Source organism: Malania oleifera, chromosome 10 (genome assembly GCF_029873635.1).
Source record: "Malania oleifera isolate guangnan ecotype guangnan chromosome 10, ASM2987363v1, whole genome shotgun sequence".
Lineage (NCBI taxonomy): Eukaryota > Viridiplantae > Streptophyta > Magnoliopsida > Santalales > Ximeniaceae > Malania > Malania oleifera.
The window spans coordinates 44,989,916-45,014,634 of NC_080426.1; the positions used below are offsets into that span (position 1 = coordinate 44,989,916).

The 24,719-nt window shown below is 35.2% G+C and overlaps 1 protein-coding gene across 2 annotated transcripts; it reads left to right on the forward strand.

The window, feature by feature from the left end:
• The first annotated feature begins 315 nt into the window (after positions 1 to 315).
• Positions 316 to 22,278, forward strand: LOC131166154 (signal peptide peptidase-like 4). 2 transcript variants are annotated; one of them, XM_058124468.1, is made up of 14 exons: positions 316 to 681; positions 7,743 to 7,901; positions 8,005 to 8,116; positions 9,078 to 9,197; positions 9,352 to 9,503; positions 9,600 to 9,782; positions 10,684 to 10,718; positions 16,260 to 16,422; positions 17,764 to 17,817; positions 18,363 to 18,455; positions 18,588 to 18,730; positions 19,265 to 19,335; positions 20,885 to 20,968; positions 21,913 to 22,278. In XM_058124468.1, exons 1-14 carry the CDS (start codon positions 541 to 543, stop codon positions 22,017 to 22,019), a joined length of 1,617 nt encoding a protein of 538 aa, XP_057980451.1. In that variant the 5' UTR covers positions 316 to 540; the 3' UTR covers positions 22,020 to 22,278. The 2 variants fall into 2 exon arrangements, with proteins under 2 accessions (XP_057980451.1, XP_057980452.1); XM_058124469.1 differs by having other exon boundaries at positions 362 to 681; positions 16,266 to 16,422.
• The last annotated feature ends 2,441 nt before the right edge of the window (positions 22,279 to 24,719 follow it).

Here is a 24,719-nt window from a genome sequence, read left to right on the forward strand (position 1 = left end):
TAATACATCCAATCACATATTGCCACGCCTCTTCAACGCACCCGATCACACCCGGTCTTTTCAATTATTTTAATTATTTATTATGCAGCTCCTATCCGTACGATCTATACGGCGCCTATGAACTCCCCGGTCCGGTAGCCCGTAGTACCCAAAAGTAAAAAGACCGAAAACGAAAATAAAAAAAGAACCGCCACAATGCCAGGCGTTTCCACTCTCGAATCGCACGAGACCAGTGTGCACTACCATTGGCACGTACAAATCACGCGCGTTGCGCACTTGGAGCTTAAAGCGGTAATAAAAAAAGTTGCTAAAAATGATCAACGGTTAGAGCAGGGGCAATTAATAGGGAGAAAAAGAAAAAAAGTACAGTACGATAGTTCGGCTGTTCTTCCTCGACTTTGTCTCTGCGTCCTCCCTTCCATTTTCAGAACAGAGGAAAACACCAAATACAAAAACACGGAAAGCACACGCGACTCACTCCGCGAGGCAGGAAACCCTAGGAGGAGAGCTTCTTCGGCGGAGAAACCTTAGGGTTTCGGCATGTTTTGGCGAAGGGGAGCTCTCTGCTCCGCGTTCGTGGTTGTTTTGGTGTGGTGCTCGTCGGTGACGGACGCCGGCGACATAGTTCACCAGGACGACGACGCTCCGAGGAGGCCTGGTTGTGAGAACAACTTTGTTTTGGTAGAGCACTTTTCGATAAAGTTTGATTTTTTTTTTTAGTTGTGCTTGTTTTAGTTTTTGTTGCTCTTGCTTTTGGTTGCTTTCTGTTTGGTGGCTGAGAAAATGAAGGAATGAGAAATTTTGACTTGTTGGAGAACGTGGAAGGAAATTTTATGAAGCCAAGTAGTTCAATTGAGCACAGTCGAGGGAGCTTCTGCTCTTCTGGCGTGTGGAATGTTGAGATAGTGTGGAATGTTGAGATAGGTTCAATTTGATTTAAGTGCTTAGATTTTCTCGACAATCTAAGGGATGTTTTCGATTACCTAATAGTTGGCATTGTTTTGCTGGATTTTTGTCGGCGTGGAAGAAGAAAACAAATAGTTTCTATTTTTGTGTTCATTTTCTGTTATATTTTGGAAAATTTAGGAAGTTTATAATAATCTTGACTGTTTCCTTTTTTTCTGGGTCGAATTATGATCTGGTGTTTATTGAATTATTAATATTTGATATATTGCCCTTAATTGCATTAACGTAACCTGTTTACTCCGATACTCTGTTTTGTTTTCCCTTTTGCTTGTTGGATTCTAGAAGCTCCCTCACTATTGTCCTGTTAGATTTGAGTTCCTTTCTTCTGAACATAATGGGTCTTTTTTCATGTTTTTCTCCTTTTCATTATTTTCTTTGCCGGTGTTAAGAATTTCTGGCTGTTTGTCCGCTTGGAAATTTTGCGTACTGAAATTATTACAGAATTAAAATCTTTTTTGTCTGTGATTCTGGGAAACTTTTATCATGTGCGGTGTAACTCAAGTAATATATTTATACACTTCGTGTGTATATTGAATTTTTTTGGTTAATGCCATTAACTTGATAGTAGACCTGATGAAATGGTGGGAAATTCATTGCTCAGGACAGTATCCAATTTGCTTAAGTTCCGATCCCCTTGCCCTCCATGTGAAAAATTTCTGATGCTGCCCCCCCCCCCCCATATCCTGAGTGTTGTGAAACATACCCTAGGCTTATGTACACACGTGTAACAAATTGAAAGAAGAACAAAATAGAACAAAAGAACACAACCGGAAATGTGCATACACCACGCCGCCTCCATGAAATGTCCACTATATTGTCAATAAAAATTTCCTTAAGGGTGCAACCATTGGTTACAAGTATGTATATGTGCGTTCCCTTGTGAGACCTAATTGATACTTTGACTATCACAATGCAAATGAATAGCTTGTTGTCCTATGTCAAATTCAATAACTATTCCTCTTTGCAGCCATTGTTATTGCCATATATTCTGTCTTGATGGTAGATAATGCAACAATTAACTTTAGCATGGATTTCCAACAAATGCTCCACACATCATAGTCTAGACATATCGTATGATGGACTTTCGTTCAAATCTCCTGCATACTCTGCATTGACCCCATTAAACGAATTTAACCTTGCCCAATACCATACCCAATGCCAAAATATGCAGTACCCTCCGAAGTCAAGTGCGTGAACACCCTCTTCAAAGCTCTCCAATGCCTCTGCTTGAATTTTCCATAGAATTTCCTACCATAGTAATTGCATGTGCCGGATCTAGATGAATAAAAATTGTAACATGCATCAAACATCTCTCAACATATTGGTTTATGGTACCTGCAACATGTCCACATCCTCATTTGATTGTAAACATCGTGTTGGAGATAATATGAAATGATTTGCCAATGGGGTAGACATAGACTCAGCATAATCAATGTTCATAACATATGTTAGACCTCTCCAACACATTTGCTTTTTAAGTCTTTTGAGAGACTTAAAGCTTTCATTTTCATGCCCCTTTCCATCCAAGTGATCTTTGTTGCAACACCGTGACTCCTTCATCTCAAATTCTTTCTTGAATAGATGATTGGCGTTACTCATATTCTTGGCAGTAATCAACATATCATCCACATGTAATTGGAGGAAGATAAATGAAGGTAACTGATTGTTTAATCAACATAAGGTTTATGGGGAGAATATGGATGAGGATGATTGGATGGAACAATAATAGATCGCCTTTAGTTCTATTCTATTTTTTTTCGGTAAATTCAGTCATGTTTGATGGATTGAAGAGAAACCAACAAAGGATCTTTAGGCAAAATTGATCATATATATGTGGTGAAGAGCAATAGCTCTCATTGGACTCAAAACGTGTTAGTTGTAGGAAGTATGGTTGTGAAAGTGACTTTAGTTCGCTAGTTTAGGCTCAACTCCTCCCTTTATATTAGCAAGCTTACAAGTTTGGCGAGGGCTTTGCACTTTTTCTTTCATCGTGGGATGATGTTGATTAGGGTCAGATGATCCTCCTAGTCCAACTTCCTAATTTGGATATGCTACTTCAACTGCGTTTGCCAATGGATATGGCCTTGCTCGATAAGAAATCCATGTGTTGTGGAAATGTTTTTGCGGTTCTCAAGTTGAATGAAGTTAGGAGTAAGATCAATAAAGAGGGCTATGAATTAGAAGACTTTGCTCTCTGGGCCGAGCATAGAAGTCGAATATCAAAGGAGAGGGGTAATTATAAGGACATGTTAGGTGTTTAAATTTAGGGCCAAGAATGTTAAATGATATGAGTGCAAATAAAAGCGGCGCTACAAGTGGGATTGTCCTCTTTGGAGGAAAGAGGAAGATAAGAAATATTGACCATCAAGCTCAGTGAGAATGGTGACATGTAGTTTAGATCATGGGGAACTTATACTCATTGCTTTAGGCAATAATTCTTTCCATGGAGTACGGAATCATGTTGCTTCTTTCTTTATTGCCTAAGAGGGACTTGTTATATTGTTATTAGCTTTGATCCAAGCTAGGTCCTAAATCCAAGAGGTGCATTTTCATTGTCTATGAAAAGGGGGTTAAACAATTTACAACTTGTGGGATGAAAAGGTGGTGTTGTGCAGAGACATGGTGTTTGATGAGGTGTTGAAGGCTAGAGAAGATGAACGATTTGCAAGGGCGACAGGGAGGGACTATGTGTATGGGTGCATGTGGAGTTTGGTAGGCAATAGAACCAATAAGAGTGCCTTCAACTGAACAAGCCAATCCGATGAGCAAGTGTACCTACAGGCTATAGGCTACAGGCACTCCCAAATGCATGACCTAAGCAATGTAGAGATATGGTTTTGAGAATATGATTTCTTTTGCCCTACTCGCTAGCAATGGAGATCCATAATCCTTTCACGATGCATTTTTTGAGTCCTAAAAAAGGGTCAAAGGAAGCTATAATGGACAAGGTGGAGGCTTTATACAAAAATCAGGCTTGGGAGCTTGTGGATATTCTAGGGAAGAAGGAAAGGAGTGGGGGTGCAAATGGATATTTGGGAAGAAAGATGATAATTCGAAAAAGGAAGGTAAACTATCCAAGACCATACTAGTGGCAAAATGGTACTCTTGGAAGAGAGAGATCATGATAAGGTGTTCACTCTAGTTATCCCACATAGCTCCGTTTACGTTTTATTGGCCATGGTAGCTTAGTTTGATATATAGTTAGAGAAGTTGGATGTTAAACAACATTCCTTCATGGTGATGTAGAGGAGCATATTAATATGGATCGACTTGAATTTTTTGAGGAACCTAGGAAGGAGAACCATGTGGTTGAAGAAATAATGATGTGGCTTAAACCAATCGCTTAAGCAATGGTGCAAGTGCAAGAGCATTAGCATTAGACAGACTGATGTAGGAAAACATCATGAATTTGTTACCAAGGGAGAAATTAAAAGAAATTGAGGCAAAAGGGGCGTGGGGGAGAACAAGAAGAAGGAAGGAGGAGGAAGAAAGGAGAGGAAAGAGATGCAACAGGGGAAAACTCACATTCACATCTCAATTCAAGTTCATCAATAACCACCTTCTACATAGCTTTCTCACACTATTTATAAGAAAGCCTATAATACAACAAATTGCACGTGCACCTAAAAATACATGAAATTACAAACACACCCTGTCATGGCTTTCAAGCACTATTTATAAGAAAGCCTATGATACAAGAAATTGCATATGTACCCCTAAATATAATATATGATGAAATTACAAACCCCCTAAAATACACAAATATACAAACAAACCCCCAAGTGCACATAATCCAATACTAATTAAATGAAACACACAATAAACTATTAACTAAACCCCACAATCCTTGATCCAATTCTTTTGAATTAGGTTCCAACAAAGGTCTACCCATGGGCCATGGTCCTATTTCTTGTCCTACACAACATACCCACTAAAAGTATCACTCTTGTGTTAACTTGAGTTTTATTTTATGGGTCATATGTCTTCCTACTAATAAATGTGGATGATTTGTTGATTGCTGCGAACAATATGAGTAATGATAATCACTTAAAATCTCTGTTGAGTAAGGGATTTGAAATGAAAGATCTTGGCGCTACAAGAAAATTTAGAGGAACATGAAAGCGATAAATCCTTGGGTATTTCTAAAGGCTAGCATAGAAAAGATATTTGAGATGTTTAGCATGAGTAGTGCTAGTCTTGTGCCTACCCCATTGGCAAATCATTTCACATTATCTTGAGCACAATGTACATTTTTAGAGGGAGATGTGGAAGAGATGTTGAGGGTAACATAAGCCAATGCTGTGGAGGGCGCTTGATATATAATAGTAAGTTTCTAGGCAAGGAGCATTGGAGAGCCTTGAAAAATGGGTTCTCAAGTGCTTAAGGGTGTTGGAGATTTGGATTTAGTTTGGTACAAGGCAAGATTTAGCTTTAGAGGATACATTGAATTGAAGTAAACCATGCACAAGATTTGGATGATAAGATTGCCATAGTTTATGTCTACACCATCAAAGGAAGACCTATCTATGCAAAGAATATGAAAATTGAGTTTGATGAACTTGGATGGCGCTTTTTGTTTGTTTCTTCATGTTGGGCGTATTGGGTATTTTTGTGGGTGTATTCTCCATGTGTGCATTTGGTTAAGTGGTTTTTTTGCTTCCACAATGTTCTTTCCTCCCAAATTCAAATTCATAAGTTTTTAAAGTATTCAAATAGTGAATTTGAATTTGTATCTATGTGTATACATTTCAAATTTGCGGTCCTTAAAATTATCTCAATAAATGGATTTATAAATTCATCTCTAGTTTAATATATATTTTAACATTTTTGCTTGCTCTCCATGTAGCGGTGACTTTTCACAAGTTTGTTGGAAATTCATGCTATAGTTAGTTGTTGCGTTATCTACTATTGAGGCAGAAACATCATAGTGACAAAAGCTACGAAGGAGGCTATGTGGTTCAAAGGATTAGTGACTGAACTTGGTGTTTTATGACATTGAAAGCCCCATCTATTGAGAAATGAATTAGGTCTATCTTGCAAGGAAACTGGACTGCAATTTGAATCATAAGATGTGACATTTCAGTGCTGTTGGTGAGACTCAACTTATGATGGTGGCTACTAGGGAGAATGCAATAGACATGTTGGCAAATGTTGTTACTACGGTGAGGTTCTTGCGGTTCTTGAACTTGCTCCGAGTTGCTAGTTGCTGCACCTTTAGGTGGAGATATGTGTTCGAAAGCTCTAGGAGCGAATATTGGCGAAGGTGCTGATTGTTTTGCGGCTCGTATTCAGAGCATTATCCGCTTGAAGCTTGTAAATAAGTAAGAGGGCCCTTTGAGTCCTTTATACATGAAACCTCCCAATGCGCATGGGCGAAGCTCCTATTATACAATATGGGCATAATCAATATATTGTTGTATGGGGGCATTTTGAGTATGTATGCTTGTAACTAAGGGTTAAAAACCTAGGCAGCTTACATTGGCAGTATAGTGAAAGTTTTTTGAGGGGCCCATGGATGTCAGCATGCTGCCGAACCACGTAAGTTGCTGTTTTCTTCTGAATTTTAGTTTTATAAAATTGATGTGAGTGCATAAACCTTGGGTTGTGTTTCATAATAGATCACTGATAGAAAATTTAGAAATACAACAACAACAAAACCAAGCCTTAGTCCCACCGGGTGGGGTCGGCTATATGAATCATTTTCCGCCAATTTATGCGAGCATGGACCATTTTTTCTTTTTGATAGATTCAGGGATATTAAATCCTTACTCACTATCTCCTCCCATGTTATTTTAGGTCTACCCCTACCCCTACCCCTACCCCTTCTACTACCCCCACAGTAAGTAAATCACTCTTCCTCACAGGTGCACCATGTGGCCTACATTGCAAGTTGTTCATATCATCTGAGTCGTCCCTTTCTTATCTTATCTTCTATAGGGGCTATACCTAACTTACTCCGAATATGTTCATTCCTTATTTCATCTTTCAATGTTATATCACTCATCCATCTAAGCATTCTTATCTCGGCAACTTTTACTTTTTGGATATTATGTTTCTTCATCGCCCAACATTCCGATCCATATAGCATAGTTGGTCTTATAGCTGTCCTATAAAACTTCCCTTTTAATTTTGAGGGCATTCTACGATCATAGAGAGGTTAAATTGATTAACACATCTGCTTTGTAAATGGATCAAGAGAGGTTAAATCGATTAACACACATAGATATAATATTCTTATGTCATAATAGTATGCACATGCAATATAGACAGCTGTTTTGCCCTAGATTCGTAAAGGTTAGAGCTATAGAGGCTATAACACACTAATCTAGCACTCCTTCTCAAATCTCCCAATTTTCTCTATCATAGTTTTGCTCTCCGAGTCCAATATATTATTGCACCAGAGGCCCAAATCATCTGCAGCCGGGAGTTCTCGTTTTCCAAGGTGCTTGCATTAACATGGATGCCTCGTTATGAAATTTCCAAATTATTAGAAAATTTGTACTTTTTGGGGCTGGTGGGTATGAGCGTAGTGGTTACCTATCAAATTTTAAATCCAAACACAGCAGCCTTAATAACTATGTCAAGAAATAATTTATTTGAACAATCTTTATGGTTGAAACACAGTGAATCCACCACAGATTATCTGATCCCCTCTGATCTGCTTTGCTTTGTGATGGGGTGCTTTGATGCATTATTTTGAGTACTTCTCTTTAGGAATCTCCAAAATTTGCATTGCAGCATAGGCATTGTATATTTAATTTGCATTTTTTTTACAGGTAAAAGTGGCAACCTGGGTTAATGGTGAAGAAGACAATGAATTTGTTGGTGTTGGTGCTCGATTTGGCCCTACCTTGGAATCAAAGGAGAAACATGCTAATCAAACCAAACTTGTTCTAGCTGACCCGCCTGATTGCTGTAATATGCCTAAGAATAAGGTTTTATTAACTCCATATATTTACTCAATATGAAGGATGCATTTTTTTGGTTAAAATTTTTGGAGGAGCTAATAACTTTTGGAGTGCATTTTCTTTTTGGTAGCTTACTGGCGAGGCCATCCTGGCCTACCGAGGTAATTGCAGTTTCACAACCAAGGCAAATGTTGCTGAAAGTGCTGGTGCTACAGCTATTCTCATTATAAACAACCAAACAGGTATTTGCATATTTTTTTGATTAACATAGTCTCTGCCAATAGTTCTGGCCACATGCCATTTTTTGACTTTGGACATTATTTTTGAATAAATGGCTTTTTATCTTTTAATAGAAATCAAGCAATAATGTCTACATGATTGACGTATTGAAGAGTTAAAATTGTAGCTGAGGGTAAGTGAAATGGTGGGTTACCTGCTTCATAAATAACACTGTGATCCACAAAGCTAAGCAGGTTTCTAAATTTGAAGAAAAAAAAAAAAAATCAAACTTGCTCAGCTGGGAAGGAGTATAATATTTATTGCAGCATATTTTGATATCCTCAATTTTCTATAAATAAATTATTTGATTGTTAAGCTATCCTTCAAAGGGTTGAGCATTGTTTGGGCTGAGCTGGCTGGGCCTGAGCCTGCTCTAATTTATAATTAAAAAATATTTCAAAAAATATAAAAGTAAGAAATATTTTAAAAATATTTAAGTTTTAAATATTAAAATGAATGTGCATTGAATACATACAATAAAAAGTAATTATACATTTGATGTATTTGGCTATTATACTCGCTTGGGTGGGCTGGGCACTGGCTCAGCTATAACTCTACTGAGACCTGCCGAGTGCCCATTTTCAAGTTGGGCAGAGCTGCACTGATGGACACCAGGCCGATGCTCGTTATTCCTTCTGTTTCTTCCATAGTTATAACAATGTTCCTGAATCATATATTAATGCAATTTATATTTGTAAAAATAACTATAAACATTTACCTTTTTTTTTTTTTCATATGTTAACTACCAGAAAAGTAAGTAGTTGTGTTCAAATCTTTGTTAAATATCATTTTAACAATGGTAACCTAGAATAGCATATGCAGAAAACCATCTTATTGTTGGAGAGGACACATGGTAGTCAAAGTCTTCCAGTTGATGCTACTATGCTATATTGACTTATAAAGCATGTGATTTTTATTTTGCAGAACTTCTCAAGATGGTTTGCGAAGCAAATGAAACTGATGTCAATATAGGCATACCTTCCGTCATGCTCCCACAAGATGTGGGTGCAAGCTTGGAAGAAAGCCTAGCGAAAAAGTCCTCGGGTATGCTCTCCTCTCTTATGCATGCTTCACAAATTGAGAAATAAATAATCTATAATGTTTTTTAATTGCTTCCTGGCTAGTGGCCTGTTCTGGTGTTTTTCTGCATGGGCTTTCTTTTTATTGCATTGTTACTTATAGGATTTCCTTTCTTCAGTTTTTGTGCAGCTATACTCTCCACAGCGTCCACCCGTGGACATTGCTGAAGTGTTCTTGTGGCTCATGGCTGTCGGTACCATCTTATGTGCATCTTACTGGTCTGCATGGAGTGCAAGAGAAGCAGCGATTGAGCAGGAAAAGCTACTAAAGGTGATTTTTATGATTCTTTTTCTCTTTGGGGCCCCAAGCCTTGCAGAATTTTTCAATTGCTCGTGTTTAACATATGGGCTGATACTGTGCTTGTAGGATGGCTCAGATGAAGTTTTAAGCCTGCAGGGCACTGGTTCTACCAGTGTGGTAGATATCAACACAACATCAGCTGTTCTCTTTGTTGTTGTTGCTTCATGTTTCTTGGTTATGCTTTACAAACTTATGTCATCTTGGTTTGTTGACATTCTGGTGGTTCTTTTTTGCATTGGCGGGATAGAGGTACGTCCATCCTTTATTTTGTGCACTCTCAACTCTACATTCACCAGAAACTTTTGTTTAGTCCAGTGAAAAAATTCACATCAATAACTGTTGTTAACCATTGTCACTAGGTGTTGCATATAATTTCCCAATTATATGTAAAATTAAAGTATCTTTTATGATTAGTCCTAATAATGTCAGAAATATTTCTCGTTCTTCTCTCATTCTTTTGCCAACATTTATTGCTTTCTCTTCCTCAATGACATACTCTTTCTATTTCCCAACATCCAAAATTCTATCAATTTCTCTTAGTTTTTCAGATGATTTGCTGGCTTCTGCACGGAGCTTATCTTAATTGGTTTGCATTTTTCAAAAGTGCTGCAGTTATATATATCTGCATGTTGATCCCCTCATATTTTGCCTCTGTAGATGCCTTCCTTTCAATGTTGGGTGCTGTCATCTTTGTTAAACATGGGCATTTTTTTTTTCTTTTCTGGTTTTTCCTTTGTTTTGGCCATATTAGAACACTTTTTGCTCCCATTATTCCCGAAACCCTAAATCTGCATTTGTAGTTATAAAGTTTTTTAGGTAGAGTCTGTATTGGACATTGGTTGACGTGTCAAATACCCATGCAGCCATGTCAAACAGTAAGTTCAGTCTCTACATCCTTATTACATTCTTATTAACCATAGCAACTTTGTAGTACAGGCTTATTAATCGTTTTTCAGTTAACCTTAAGGCAAGTCTGCAGAGCTGAATTTCAAAGATAATGTGAAACATTAATTTTGACCGAACATGTGTCAATATAATTTAGATACTAATAGGGTCCCTAGGATTCTGGCATGAACTCTTTTATTTAGCATTATTTCTCTGTCATTCTTTTGGAATGATGCTGAGCATTGCAATGCCTTCATATTTACAGGGCCTTCAGACTTGCTTGGTGGCTTTGCTATCAAGGTATATGTTTATTTAATAATTAATTATTATTATTTTTTATGCATCTTTGTCACTTGGTACTCCTATAATTGAGAAGTAAAAGGTACGCCACACTTTCATTCATACATTAACGGAGATTTATCTGGTAAAAAAAATTCATGGAGACCCAGTTATATCACTTATGCAGCAACTTTTCTATGAGTGCATGCCTTTGTTTCCTGAGCCACATATATTCCTTAACTTTTGTTCAATTCTTTCCTTGGGCATTTCTTGCCTTGGCAATCTTGCATTGCAGTCAAACTATTTAATATTATGTAAATAATTGAAATATTTAGTGCTGAGTGATGAACACTATCTGAGAGAAGAGGAAATATTTGGGATATTTTATAATGTGGTGGCTTATTTTCTGGAAAGTTGGACCTTAACTGACATGTTTACTGATTGCAGTTATGAACTACCCACTGTAATTCCTCCATTGTGATCATCACTGAAATTTTGATGCAAGTATGGATGTTGACCACATTCCTTGATAGCTTGTTTGTTGAGAGAGAGAGAGAGACACACACACACACACACATCTCAAATTTGAATTCACATTAAAATCTTTGCTGCACTACAACCTCACTACAACCTACTAATATATTTAGGAAAGCTAAAATAAATAAAATTTCTCACCTTGGTGGAAGAGATTAAGATGGGCCATGAGGATCTGCTCACTTCTCTTCTTCATTTTGCTGATGATACTATTCTCTTTCTATCAGAGGATAGGAGCTGCTTCTCTAATGAGATTACCATTTCACAGGTTTCTGAGAAGGTATTGGGTTTGAAAATTAACTTCTCTAGGAGTGATATTGTGGGTATTCGCATTGACCCAAGCTCTTTTTCTAGGTTAACAGGTTGCAGTGTTCTGAGTTAGCATATTACCTTCGAGTCTCGCTAGGGGGCAATTTTACTGCTGAATCTTTGTGGGACTATCTTTGAGAGAATTGCTAGAAGGCTGATGGGTGGAAAGGAGCTCTTTTCATTACGGAGTTGTGTATTACTCTTGTCCATGCTTGCCTTTCTTCTATCCACTGTACTTTTATCCTTTTTTAGAAACCTGGTGAGACTTGCTTGGAGATTAGAAAACAGATGTGTATTTTTTTGTGGTCGGTTGCTGGTGTATAGAGATCATTTAGTTGGGTGGACCATTGTGAGCAGGTCTAAAAGGGTGGGAGGTCTGAGTCAAGGTAACTTGGTGTCTGAAAACAACTCCTTGGTGGGGAAGTGTTTATGGCATTTTCTTTTAAATCTAACTCTCTTTGGCGCAAGGTAATTCATGGTAAATTTGAAATTTTACAAAAATGGATGGGATGCCAATTTAGGAGTTAATGTTTACTTAGTCAACTCCTTGGAAATTTGTGTTTCAAACCTATTATTCTTTTTTTTCCTAATGCTGGTTATAAAGTGGCTAGTGGGGAGAGAATCCAATTTTGGGAGGATAATTGGATTGGAAGTGTGCATTTGGCTATTCATTTCCCTCATCCGTTTTTGGTTTTCTAATTTTCATGAGTTTTTTATTGCTGCCTTCATTGCTGCCTTCCTCATTCTGCAAAAGGATGTCCATTCTTGAGATTTTCATTTTAGGAGGAACCCAAATGAGCTTGTTTCTTTGACTATTGTGCTTAATTCTTTTCGTGTCCAATTGGGAAGCAGTAAATGCGTTTGGAGCTTAGATTTCTTCAGGGGATTTCTTGGGCAAATCTTTCTTTTCTCATTTGATCCATGATCCTATTGTTAGCCCCTTCGCACTTTATTCTTTTTTCTGGAAAGTTAAAATTCTTTTTAAGATCAAGGCCTTTTCTTGGGTTGCTATCCTTAAGAAAATCAATACTAGTGATTTATTTCAAAAGCGAAAACCTAACAGGGCCCCGTCTCCCGATGTTTCTGTCCTTTGTTTTTAGGAATGGGGAAAATTGTTCTAACTTGTTCTTACATTGCTTCCTTCTCTTGGGTTCTTTGGAATAATTTGTTTGGGATATTAGGTGAAAATTGGGTGAAGAGAGCAAAGTTTTGTGGTGTTGTACTGATTTTGGCTATTCTTTGGTGTATTTGGTTGGAAGGAAATGCTAGAATCTTTAAAGATGTTGCCATTTCTCTTTGTATACTTCAGAGCAGAGTGGTCTTCCTTGCGTCCCTTTGGTGCTTGGCAAATGGATTCTTTTTGTCATGTTTCTTTTGAAGACTTGCATTGGGGATGAGTTAGCGTTACTTTATTAGAATTGTCTATATTTACTTTCATTTTGTTTGGCTGTTTTCCTTTTGTAATGGGAGGATATCTTGTTCTCCTTGGTTTTTTCTTTTTTTTCTTTTCCTGATTGTATTCCTTCTTTCTTCCTTTAACTTGATTTTTGTTTATCAGGAAAAAACACCCTACTCCTAAATCTTTTAGTTGAGAATACAATAATTCCTTAATCCAAGCCTTTTGAATTAGCCTCCAACAAGAGTCCCCATGGCTTGGTTTTTTTTTTTTTTTTTTTGCATCAAATATCTTTGAGGTGGAAAAAATTCAGTTACAAATTCTGAAATAATGGAGTAAAAGAAGCAATGAAAAGCAAGGTAGTTTTTTTTTTGTTTTTTTGTTTTTGGGTCGAAGTCAAAATGCAATAACAACAACAACAATAATAATAAACAACAACAACAATAATAATAATAATAATAATAATAACTATTATTATTATTATTATTATTATTATTATTTTATATATATATACAAGCGTAATAAAGGCTTCTCTATGGCCTCCAAAACCCTAATCCTAATTTTTTGTGATTTTGAATTAAAAAATAAAAAAAATGGAAGAGCCAATCAAGAATATTTGAACAATTAAATAATAATAAATAATAAATTTATTATTATTGCCCACATAATTCAAAATACACATTTATTGCACTTATTTCTCATATATCTAAATGCTCATTTTTATTATAGTGATCCACACAATTAAGATACGTATTTATTGGCCTCTCTTAAAAAAGAAACACATTCATTAAATACAGTAAGCATATAGATTAATTGTATGTTTTGTTTAAAAGATGTCGTAAATAGGTCAATTTAATTTTGTATTCTTCATTCAAAGTCATATGCATTCTAATGTACATGTTGTTAGTTGACAGCATGATAACAACATATTTTAGTAATGTTGTTGTTAGCATTCCCAACAACTTGAATAGCATGCATCTCAAATTCGACGTGGTGCTCTTTTAGGTCTTGCATATCAGGCTTGAGTGATGATTGCGTGGGGCCTAAAAGAGCATTACATTGGATTCGTGATGCAATATTTGTGAAGTTTTCGGAAAGGTTATCATTTTATTTGTTTATTATTATTTTTTAATTTGTTATGCACTGTGCAATACACTGTTTATGTATTGTTGTAAAATAAATAATTTTAAAATATATTTATTTGTTAAACACTATGCAATATGTTTTGCATATTATTATAAAATAAATTGTAAACATATATAATTTGTATTTTTGCTATTTGTTATTTGATTTGTTCATTCGATTTGATTAATCAAAGTCTAAATAAATGGCAAAGGAAAATGCTAGCCAATTGAATAAGTGACAAAAAATACAAATTATATATGTTAACAATTTATTGTAAACATATAATTTGTATTTTTGCTATTTCTTGTTCGGTTTGTTCATTTGATTTGATTAATCAAGATCTGAATAAATGGCAAAGGAAAATGCTAGCAAATTAAATAAGTGACAAGAAATACAAATTATATACGTTAACAATTTGTTATATTTCCATTGTTCTTAACAAAGAAATATACTGCTTTAATTATTTATTTAATAATAATATATGAAAATATATATCACACAGTGCCTAACAAATTTAAAGATAAGTAACAAAGAAAATGTTAGCCTTTTTGAAAACTTTGCAAACATTGCATCACAAATTTAACATAATGCTCTTTTAGATCCAATACAATCATCACTCAATATGTGGGGACCAAAAGAGTACCACGTCAAATTTGGGATGCATGTTTGTAAAGTTGTTGAGAATGCTAGTAGTACCATTACTAAAATATGTTGTTATTAGACTGTTAATTAAGAGCGTGTACCTTAAAATGCATGTGATTTTGTATGAAGAATAAAAAATTAAATTAACCTATTTAGGATATTTTTTAAGCAAAACATGCAATTGATTTATATGTCTATCCATGCATTTAAAAATGTGTTTCTTTTTTAAAAGAGCCCAATAAATATGTATCTTAGTTATGTGGGTCATTTATAATAAAAATGAGTATAAGATGTATGAGAAATGAGTGAAATAAATGTGTGTTTTGAATTATGTGGACATTATAATAGATTATTTATTTATTAAACTGTTCAAAAAGCCTTGTTGGTTCTTCTAATTTTATTTATTTTATTTTCAAAATCACAAGAAATTACGATTGGAGTTTTGGAGGCCATAGAGAGGTCCTTGTTCTGCTTATACACATAGTAAGCATGTATGTTGCATAGTGCTTAACAAATTAAATAGTTGAAGGTCCCGTGCTTCGCATGGGTCTCTACTACTAATAGTAATGAGGCAAGAGAAGAAGAACTATAACTAGGTGGGTTTGTGATTAGGGTCAGGTTTGGAAGTTGAACCTAAGTGAAGATGTTGCAGTTCTACTCACATGGAAGAGGACATGTCTTGAGTGTGGTTGCTGATTAGCATGACAGTGTGGGAAACAGCCCTTAGTAGTTTAAAGTAAATGACCCAAACAAGGGCTGGGTTGTGTGTGGGTAACAAAAGGACAGCATTGAGAAAAAAAAAAAAAGGAAAAAAAAACTAGGTTTGAGTTTCAATTTTTTTAAAATTCCGACTCTGAGAAAAGTTCGTGTATGGAGTGGAGGAGAGCTTTTGAGATGGAGAAGAGGAATAAAAAAGGGTAGAGGAACAAAAGATTGAAGAGGAAAATGGATGGTTGGAGTCGAAGATAGAAATTGATATCAAAGGATGACGCATCAAGAGAAAAGAAAGGAGAGTGAGGAGAGGGCAGGAAGAAGATGGGGCACATTAACTTCTCAAAATAAAATTCACAGGAACCACTGTGCAATACTAAAATAAATAGGATTACAAATAGACCCCTTACTAATAAAAAGAAAACCACTAGGACACATAATTTAAAAACAGCCTCCATGCAAATGTAATCCTAATTAATTACTCCTAAATCTCTTGGGTTTATAACCAAGTAATTCCTCAATCTAATTCTTTTGAAGTAGCCTCCAACAAGAGTCTATCCATGGTCTGGCTTCTTTTTCTGCATCAGTTGTGTAAACATTTAAAGGGAAAATTGAGTACCTAATGTCTTGTTTCCTGGTAGGCATGAAATGCATGGGATTTGTTTTTGATGTATAATGAATTGAAATCCTAGAATTGCTTGCAAAGATCCTTCTGCCCTCTTAAGAGTAAGAAAATGAAACTATTTGTTAAATTTTGTGGTGGAATATCTACTGCATCATGTATTCTTTTTTTGTTGGAATTGTGACTAGATCCTAATATGGTACTGACAACTAAATAAATATAGTTTCAGATGGTTTGAACATGCTGGAGCATCATATATTAAAGTACCAATCTTTGGAGCAGTCTCATATTTGACATTGGCCGTATCTCCATTCTGCATAGGATTTGCTGTTGTTTGGGCAATTTTTCGCCGAATCTCATTTGCTTGGATAGGTCAAGATATCCTTGTAAGAGTGGATTTTTTTATATATATTTTATTATCTTGCATTTTCCTCTTCATATCTTTGTACTCCTGAAGTGCTATATGTATTGAGTACCCTGGCGCATGCAGCTCCTTGATGTATGTCTCTCTGTTAGATCAAGCTTAGGGTTTTGGCCTTGCCATATAAAATTGACTGGTATCTGTAAAATAAGAGTACCTGATAGAACTTCGTATTTATTGTATGGTGTATATAATATTAGGCGAGGTGGATGTAAGTTAACTTGATCTATATCTCAACAGTGAAGACAAGCAAACTTTAACAGATTCAGTGGCATGAAACTTGGGGTAAACATAGCTGCTGTCAGGGAAGTGTTAATGTTTTGGATTCCACTAGGAGGAAGAATATCGTTTCCTATAAAGGTTGTAACATCATTTTTGCTTAATAATTGCTTGACAAGATCTAATATCAAGTGTCAACCATAGACAAAGCATGTTAAATTTGAATAATGGTGATCCCTAAGCCAAAAATTTTCTACTTGATTACTCAACAGCACTTTTGAACATGGGATTGCATTCTATCTGAGAAAGATTTTTATGGTGCATTTCATTGTGTTATTCCTGGACTTGGGATCTGACGGCTTTCCTGTGTAGTGATACTTGACTTGGGGAATTTCCATTGAGTTGTTCAATTGGCTTTGAATATCAAATTACTGATTTTGTAATTGAACATTCGTGTTACGAGGAGACATGTATGAGTGTGAGTACGTGCATGTGTTGATCTGGAAGTAGTATTAGCTACAAGTACTTCTAATAAGTGACAAGCAAGTGCTTATTTACTAGTAGTGCGAAATGGTGGCTCAGTCCTCTTATGCTAGAACATAGATGTGCACCTAAATCAGCAAAAATCCAATATATCTTCTTTTAAATTAAAAATAAAAATTAACTATATTTGCAACGTAGCAATTGAATAATGAATACTTAACTCATGGTGAATATCCATGCAAAAAATGAAGCATGTGAGTTAAGTGAACAAGGAATATGTTCTGCTTCTGTTGTTGGTACAAGGCAGGTATCTCTGTCTGCATGCACACCGAACTTGTATAACGTCAGCCATGGGCATTCTGCACATTTATATAACATACTTTAGCATCATAATTCTCTTTTTTTCAGGTGTTGGTAATACCTAGTTATGCTTGTTTTATCAAGTGTTAGATAATCTGCTTGAATTTAAAATTGTCCAAGTTAGCTTCTGTTCTGAACTGTACTTCTCATGCTTCTATAACCAGCTGTATTAGCATGACTTAGACATTCAGATTGAGGATGACAGAGTCCAACTAATGATTTCTTCTCTTTTCCTCTTGATCAGGGTATTGCTTTGATAATCACAGTTCTTCAGATTGTTCGCATACCCAATCTCAAGGTGATGACTCACTCTGGGTGAGCTTTTACTGTTGATAGATGCGTGCATGTCAGGCATCGCACAGTTCTTATCTTAATTAAAATGGTTGGTCTTTTGAAATTTACTTGCTGCTACTATTAACTCTGTATTCTATTCTGAGTTGATGCCTCTGTTGCTTGTCCTTCAAATGAGCAATACTGGCTTCATGATGCTTAACTATGTTCTTTTGGCTTGTTTGAATTTCCATCGGAAATTGAATGGTTGTATTTTTCACTTGCATCAAATTTCCATGATTCAGGTCCATCATGTGTGATGGGGTTTTTGAAAATAAAAAAAAGTGTGTTGATTGCCCCTTGTGCTATAACATAGTTTAAGGATCTGAAGATACGATACTATTTCAATTTAAAACCATTATTTTCTTCTATAATGGCTGCCATTTCTACTAATGAGAATTCTATTGAGTTTGTGGAGAAATTTTCATGAAAAATGTAAATTGTTGCAATTCAGTTATCATAGGAAGTCCAACAAAAAGCAATGTACTTAGAAAATATCTCTCGTTGTATCAGGTTGGAACAGTTCTTCTTAGTTGTGCATTCTTGTACGACATATTTTGGGTGTTCGTTTCAAAGTGGTGGTTCCATGAGAGTGTGATGATTGTGGTGAGTTGCTGTTTGAAATTTTCTTGTCTGTTTTCTATTCTGGCCTGTACACTTGATGAGGCTGGTGTTTACTATCAAGATTTTTGCTGCCGGTTGTTTTTTGTTTTCTAATTTTTCAGGTACCCTTTGCAGGTAGCTCGTGGTGACAAGAGTGGAGAGGATGGTATACCAATGCTACTGAAAATACCACGGATGTATGATCCTTGGGGTGGCTACAGCATTATTGGATTTGGTGACATCCTTTTACCAGGACTAGTGGTTGCATTCTCTCTAAGGTTTGAAGCCATATAAAATTGTGTAGTAACTGCCGTTTTAAATCCCCTAAGCTGTAAATTGACTTTTAGTCTTTTAACTGTACATTTAGTTTTGTGATTTATGTCAATTATGATTTTAGCTCTAGGACCTCTTTTGGAAATTAATGAGGGCAGCATTAGTCAGTTGAACGACCATGGAACTGAGCAGTCTAAACTAAAATATTTAAATTGCTTTTACATGATTGGCCTTTGATAAATTAATCGATGCACTGGACAACCTGCCAAGATATTAAGGTGAAAAATTGGAAAAAAAACCAATGGAAGGGGTGACACTTTTTATTTTTTATTTTCATTTTTTCTTTATAGTGGCGCATCTTGAAACATTTCCTTTAATATAAAATTTCCTTATTAGTTATTTTTATATTTTATTTTAATATTTAAAATCCTTTTTCATGTGTACATTTTTAAACAAGTGGAACTGTAACACAGATTACACATTGTTCTGGCAACAGGATTGCTTGCAAGTGAAATTAATCAGCTGCCTCATTTTTGCAGGTATGATTGGTTGGCAAAGAAGAATATTCGAGAAGGGTACTTCCTTTGGGCAATGATTGCTTACGGTTTAGGTATGAAAAAGAAAAGCTATATCCATGAGCGTGGACTTAGCTATTATGCTTAGACATGGAGATTTGTGTTTAACAGTTCAAGTTTTAAAAGATCTCAGTTTTAAAAATATAAACAATGAACATCATCCTTATTTGTGCTTTTGCATATGAGGACATTGAAAAATACAGGGTGTCAATAATGGTGAGTTAAAACTTCCTGTTTGGTCAAAATATATAACTTGTTCCTTCTGGTACTAGAGATTCACAACTCGTATGAGAGATTGAAAAGGGATAATACTGTTCTTAGGAAACTTACATACAGAAATTGCATACTCATGGATACATATGAATGTCCTATAATTTTTGACAAAATGATGGCCTGCTATTTTTCCGTAAGTCTATGCATGCCAAATTGGCAATTGTACATCATGCTAATCTATAGTAGAGAAGTGTGACCTCAATGTTGATTTTTAAAGCTTTGGAACTTAAATTCCCAGACAAATGAGAATGTCATAAGAGGTAGTAATTCCCAGAAATCCGCTTTCTTCTTGTCATCACCCTATGGGTCAAAAGTTGTGTTGTTTGTAATGCATATAAGAAGACTGCCTGTAGTGGGAAATTCGACATGTTCTATCATTTAAATTTGCAAATATTTGGTCATTTTGGAACTCCTATCTGAATCCAAAATTTTTAGAAAACAATTTCTCCGATGAAGTTGGACTAATTTTACAAGTTTCAATTAGATTTTGAGCCGAGTCACGATAAACAAAAAATTTGAATTTTAGCGTTGTTAGTTTGGATTCTCAGTCTGATTATTGAAAAAAATATTGTTTTTACTATTTTTCCTCCAAAGTCCAATTTGAATTGAATCTAATGAAAATTTTTCTAAATTTATGATATATATATATATATATATATATATGTATATTAAAATCTAACTAGGAAAATTTTCTTGGATTAGGCCAATTTTGGGACCACAGTGCTTGTATTTGCACTTTTGTATTGCATATATAGAGTAAAACGAATGTTTTTGCATGTAAAAGAGCCCGACTGAGTGTGTAAAATGCTGCCCAAACTCAGTTTAGAAAATTTACGTGCTCAGAGACAAAATTTGGGCTGTTTATCTCATAAATAATCTTGAACAACCCTCTAATTGAACCAGCCTAAAGTGTAGTTTGGTGACCCAATTTGTCTTGCATGCCTGTCATAGCATATGGAACAATTTTACCTTGATTCAAAAGACACTAAGCTTGAAAGCTTTCGATGTCATGAACAGTCTTCCAAGTTAGACATAAGTAGTTTGACTCTTCCTGAAGTTGTTGTACGTATTAAAATGGTAAAATGATGATTCTGCCTTCATATGGGGTCATGGGCTATGTACCTTTTGATTTTGGATTTTATATGTGGTTCTTGCGACCATTATCCAAACTTGTGGTTTTTTTTAATGGTTTTACAGGGAGTACACTGTTGGTTATGCATTCACCTCTGCTGGACATCTTTTGGGTGTGGTCCTTGTTGATTGTGTTGTCAGTCTATTGCCATGCTTATTGTTAGTTGAACGCTATTGCAGGTCTTCTCATCACATATGTCGCCTTGAACTTAATGGATGGACATGGACAACCAGCTTTGCTGTATATTGTTCCTTTCACACTTGGTATGTAGCAAATAGCATAAAAAACACACCACACGAGTGGCAAGCAAACAAAAAGTGTAGTCTGTAGGTCTGCAGTTCTTTTCAGTTTCATGCAGCAAAGAGAATTTGTTCTACAACTCTTTTTGTGGGGGGGGGGGGGGGGTGGGGGGTGGGGATTAATGACATTTCTGGGAACCTCATTCCTTGGAAATGGAATGCAGGTTGAATATAATGGTAATCTTATTGAAATTCCTGTCAGGATTCATATGTTGAACTAAACACTAAGATAGGTACATTTCCTCAAAATTTCAACCATCATAAAAAAACACATAATAATCTGAGGGCTATATGCTTCAAAATTTGAACTATTTTCTTATGTCATTTTAACATAATAATGATTCTATTTTTATTTTGTTCTTGATTTATATTTTTGTTGTTGTAATGAGTAATTGTAAGAGTGATGATACTACACTATATTGGCATTAGTGTCTAGCTGCTCTAAACAATGGAGGCAATTTAGTCCAAAAAATAAGTTCTCTTGTAGTTGTTCTCTTCCTTGGGAGGTGGTAAATGCATCCATTTCTCTCTTTGAAGGAAATGAGTGCAAGGTTTGTCCAATTTGGGCCTTCTAGCATGGAGCATCAGCCTAACTTAGCCACGTTCCTTTATTATTAGAAGCCTGCATATTAGCTTAAACAAAAATTGGCTTGTTTAGCTCTCTCTCTATCTCTCTCTCACACACACACACTCAGGTGGTAGGATGTTCAACATCCAACCCTAGATTAAGGCTTCATGGAATTGCGTCTACTAATTCTTTTCCTAGGCTACTTGGAAGCATCCTCTGTGAGAAACAGTTATTTTAAGCTTCACATTCCCAGATGTGTGTGTTACTCCAATATGTATGTATGTGTATGTATGTATTCATATTATTATATGTATGTTTTGTTTTGGGGACATGAGCGCAGGTACATTTCTGACACTGGGAAGGAAGAGAGGAGATCTAAACCAGCTGTGGACGAGAGGAGAACCAGACAGCTCCTGCCCTCACATCCAACTCCAATCCCCTCAATAGGCAAACTTGCAGACTTACCCAGATCAAAGTTTTTGTAAAATGGTACCTAACGACATTTTGCAAGGTGTAGGGAAGAAAAGGCGGGCCATCTGTATGTGCTGTAAAACACTGTAATATAATTAGTTTTAATGATTTCAATACCATCCTTTAATAAGTTTTATCCCTTTAATCACTTCAGAACGCTATTTCTAGAAGGCATAATTTGTATGAACTCTATTCTTTTTTTTTTTATATAATATCACCATTACAAGTTAAGGAATACTTTGATCATTCTATTAAAATAAAATTAAAATATTTATAATACACTAAGCACTATAATTTAATGTTTTTAAACTTTTTGATGAACAAATAAATAAATAAATAAATTTCGTAAAATAGTATCCAATTTCTTTTTAAAGCAGGTTTCATGTAGAAATGGTAAATGATAGCATAAATTAGAGGAAAAAGATTCATATACCAATTCTACATGGTGGGATTTTGACATTTAGTTTTGTTGTTGTTATTTGTTTTTTAAGGTGCACACATGTATGGGCTCATCAAATTTATAATAAAATTTTAATTTAACTATATTCCCGTTTTGTGATGCACGACAAAAATCAATAAAAAAAATATTCATATTATCTGTGCTTTTCCCCAAACCTTTCTTCATTATAATAACTTTTATAAATTCAATAAACATTTTATAAATTATTGACAAATTCCATCCACATTAATTGACTATCTAACTTATAATCATCCGGTTCATATTATTCTTTGTTGTAAGCTTCGGCCACGGAGAATCTCTCAAACCCTTTTCATTTTTTAATAACAAATATTTTTTCTATAATACTACAATTTTATTTAAATTTTGTTGAAATTTGTATCTTTTCACTAAAAAAGTCAATTATATAAGACAATATAGTGAAGATCTTTTAATAAAAATTACGAGACTGTTAAATCATATAAATAAATACTTTCTTCATATTTTTATTTTTTCCTATTTATTGGTTATGCACAATCCTATTATGTATTTACATAAACTCATCTCTATTAACTAAAGAGAGAGAACTAGTTCTAATCAATATTTTTGCTCTCATTATTCGTTGTAAAGGGTCATTAGCCCAACAATACTTATTTACAGGATTCACAAACTACATATTAAAATAATTAAAATTTTCAAATTGTAATTTTTTTTCATGACTCTCCTAGTATATTCATCAGTACCATCACTATCTACATGACTGAAAATCAGACATTTAAAAACTAATTTGAAATTAAAAAATCAGAATGTTCTAAACAACACTAGTGGTTCATGGAGAGGGTCGGCGCCGTGCCAGGTGGGTGAAGGGCGGTGCTTGGGCGGTGCATAAGGGTTGTTGGGGACTTTGAAAATTAGGGTTTTAGAGAGAGAGAGAGAGAGAGAGATAGTGAGTGATTGAGATGGACCCCTAGAGGCTCTGCACCCACATGGGATCCCAATACAGCAGTACAACTCTGCCCCTATGCCATATGAGCTGTACTACTTCATAAAAGGATTAAGGGTATTGCAAATGAAGTGCACAAATTGGACCAAACAATAGAGACCCCCACAAAAGGCCAAAAGAAAAGTAGAGAGAGGCCAAAAGAAAAATGAAGAAAAGAGATTGTGGATCACATGTCTCTCGCATGCTTTCTGCCCACTTCTTGTGGTGGGCAAATCCTTCATTATCACGCAAGCCTAACAAGCTAGCTAGTAAGCGGACAGTAGTAAGGCGATTGCCAAAAAATTTGTTCACTTGAATAAGAGAAAGTTAGACGCCTTGACAAAGGCAAGTGAGATAGGGTTAAATTTTAGTCCTACTCTTTTATTTAGAATTGGATCGACTAATTGATTGACCATTTTAAGAATTGATTGACTGGTTTGCTTCGCCTAATTAGTTTCACTTGATTATTATCTTACCATTAGTTTTATATTTATATTTGATGTAAAAGTATGCTAAATTTCAATATATTTAAGCTTTTATATTACTTTTAGTAAAAAAATATATGCATATAGCTGGTATATTTTGTGCATATTTGGAGTGAAAATAATAATCTTTTATCATAAAATATATTTATACAAAATTATATGCAATCTAGTCAAACTAGTCTCATTTTTATTCAATTTTTTTTTGTTAACTTAGTCAAGTTTGAATTAATTTTAGCTGATTTTTAGAATTTTCATTTCAAGCTTTTAATTTTACCATTTTACCTTCAGCCATAGCTCAACCTTCACTTAATTATGAGCTTGATCCCAATTCTAATAATGGGGCATTGATGATCATGCCAAAAAATAACTGTCATATCGTTTTTGTTTTAAGAGAATATTATATTTATTGTGAAACGTACGACAATTATGATGAATAGTATAGGAAAACAAAAATATAGATAAAGTAACAAAAATATACGGATTTAACGTGATTTAGCAGTATGACTACATCCATATGAGCGAGCAGTGACTGGATTTCATTATATCTAAGTAAGGTTACATCATATGTATTTATACTAACCCTAGTCGTACAGAGGTATTAGAAAAATTTCTCAAATACTCTCGTATCATACCGGGAGGGCAACTCACAACCTATTAATCATCTCAAGCAATAAAACAATAAATTACAAGCCCAAAAGGTAGATGCTGTCTCCGCTCGGTACGCTACGCTCCCCTCACTCCACTTTGCTTCACTTTCGGCATCAGCCTTCTTT

What these genes read in the sequence shown, in the direction of transcription:
- LOC131166154 (XM_058124468.1), top strand. Translation starts at nt 541, where the DNA reads ATGTTTTGGCGAAGGGGAGCTCTCTGCTCCGCGTTCGTGGTTGTTTTG. An exon ending in GTGAGAACAACTTTGTTTTG is followed by an intron (nt 682 to 7,742) that starts GTAGAGCACTTT and finishes TTTTTTTTACAG; the next exon opens with GTAAAAGTGGCAACCTGGGT. An exon ending in GTGGTTGCATTCTCTCTAAG is followed by an intron (nt 18,731 to 19,264) that starts GTTTGAAGCCAT and finishes TCATTTTTGCAG; the next exon opens with GTATGATTGGTTGGCAAAGA.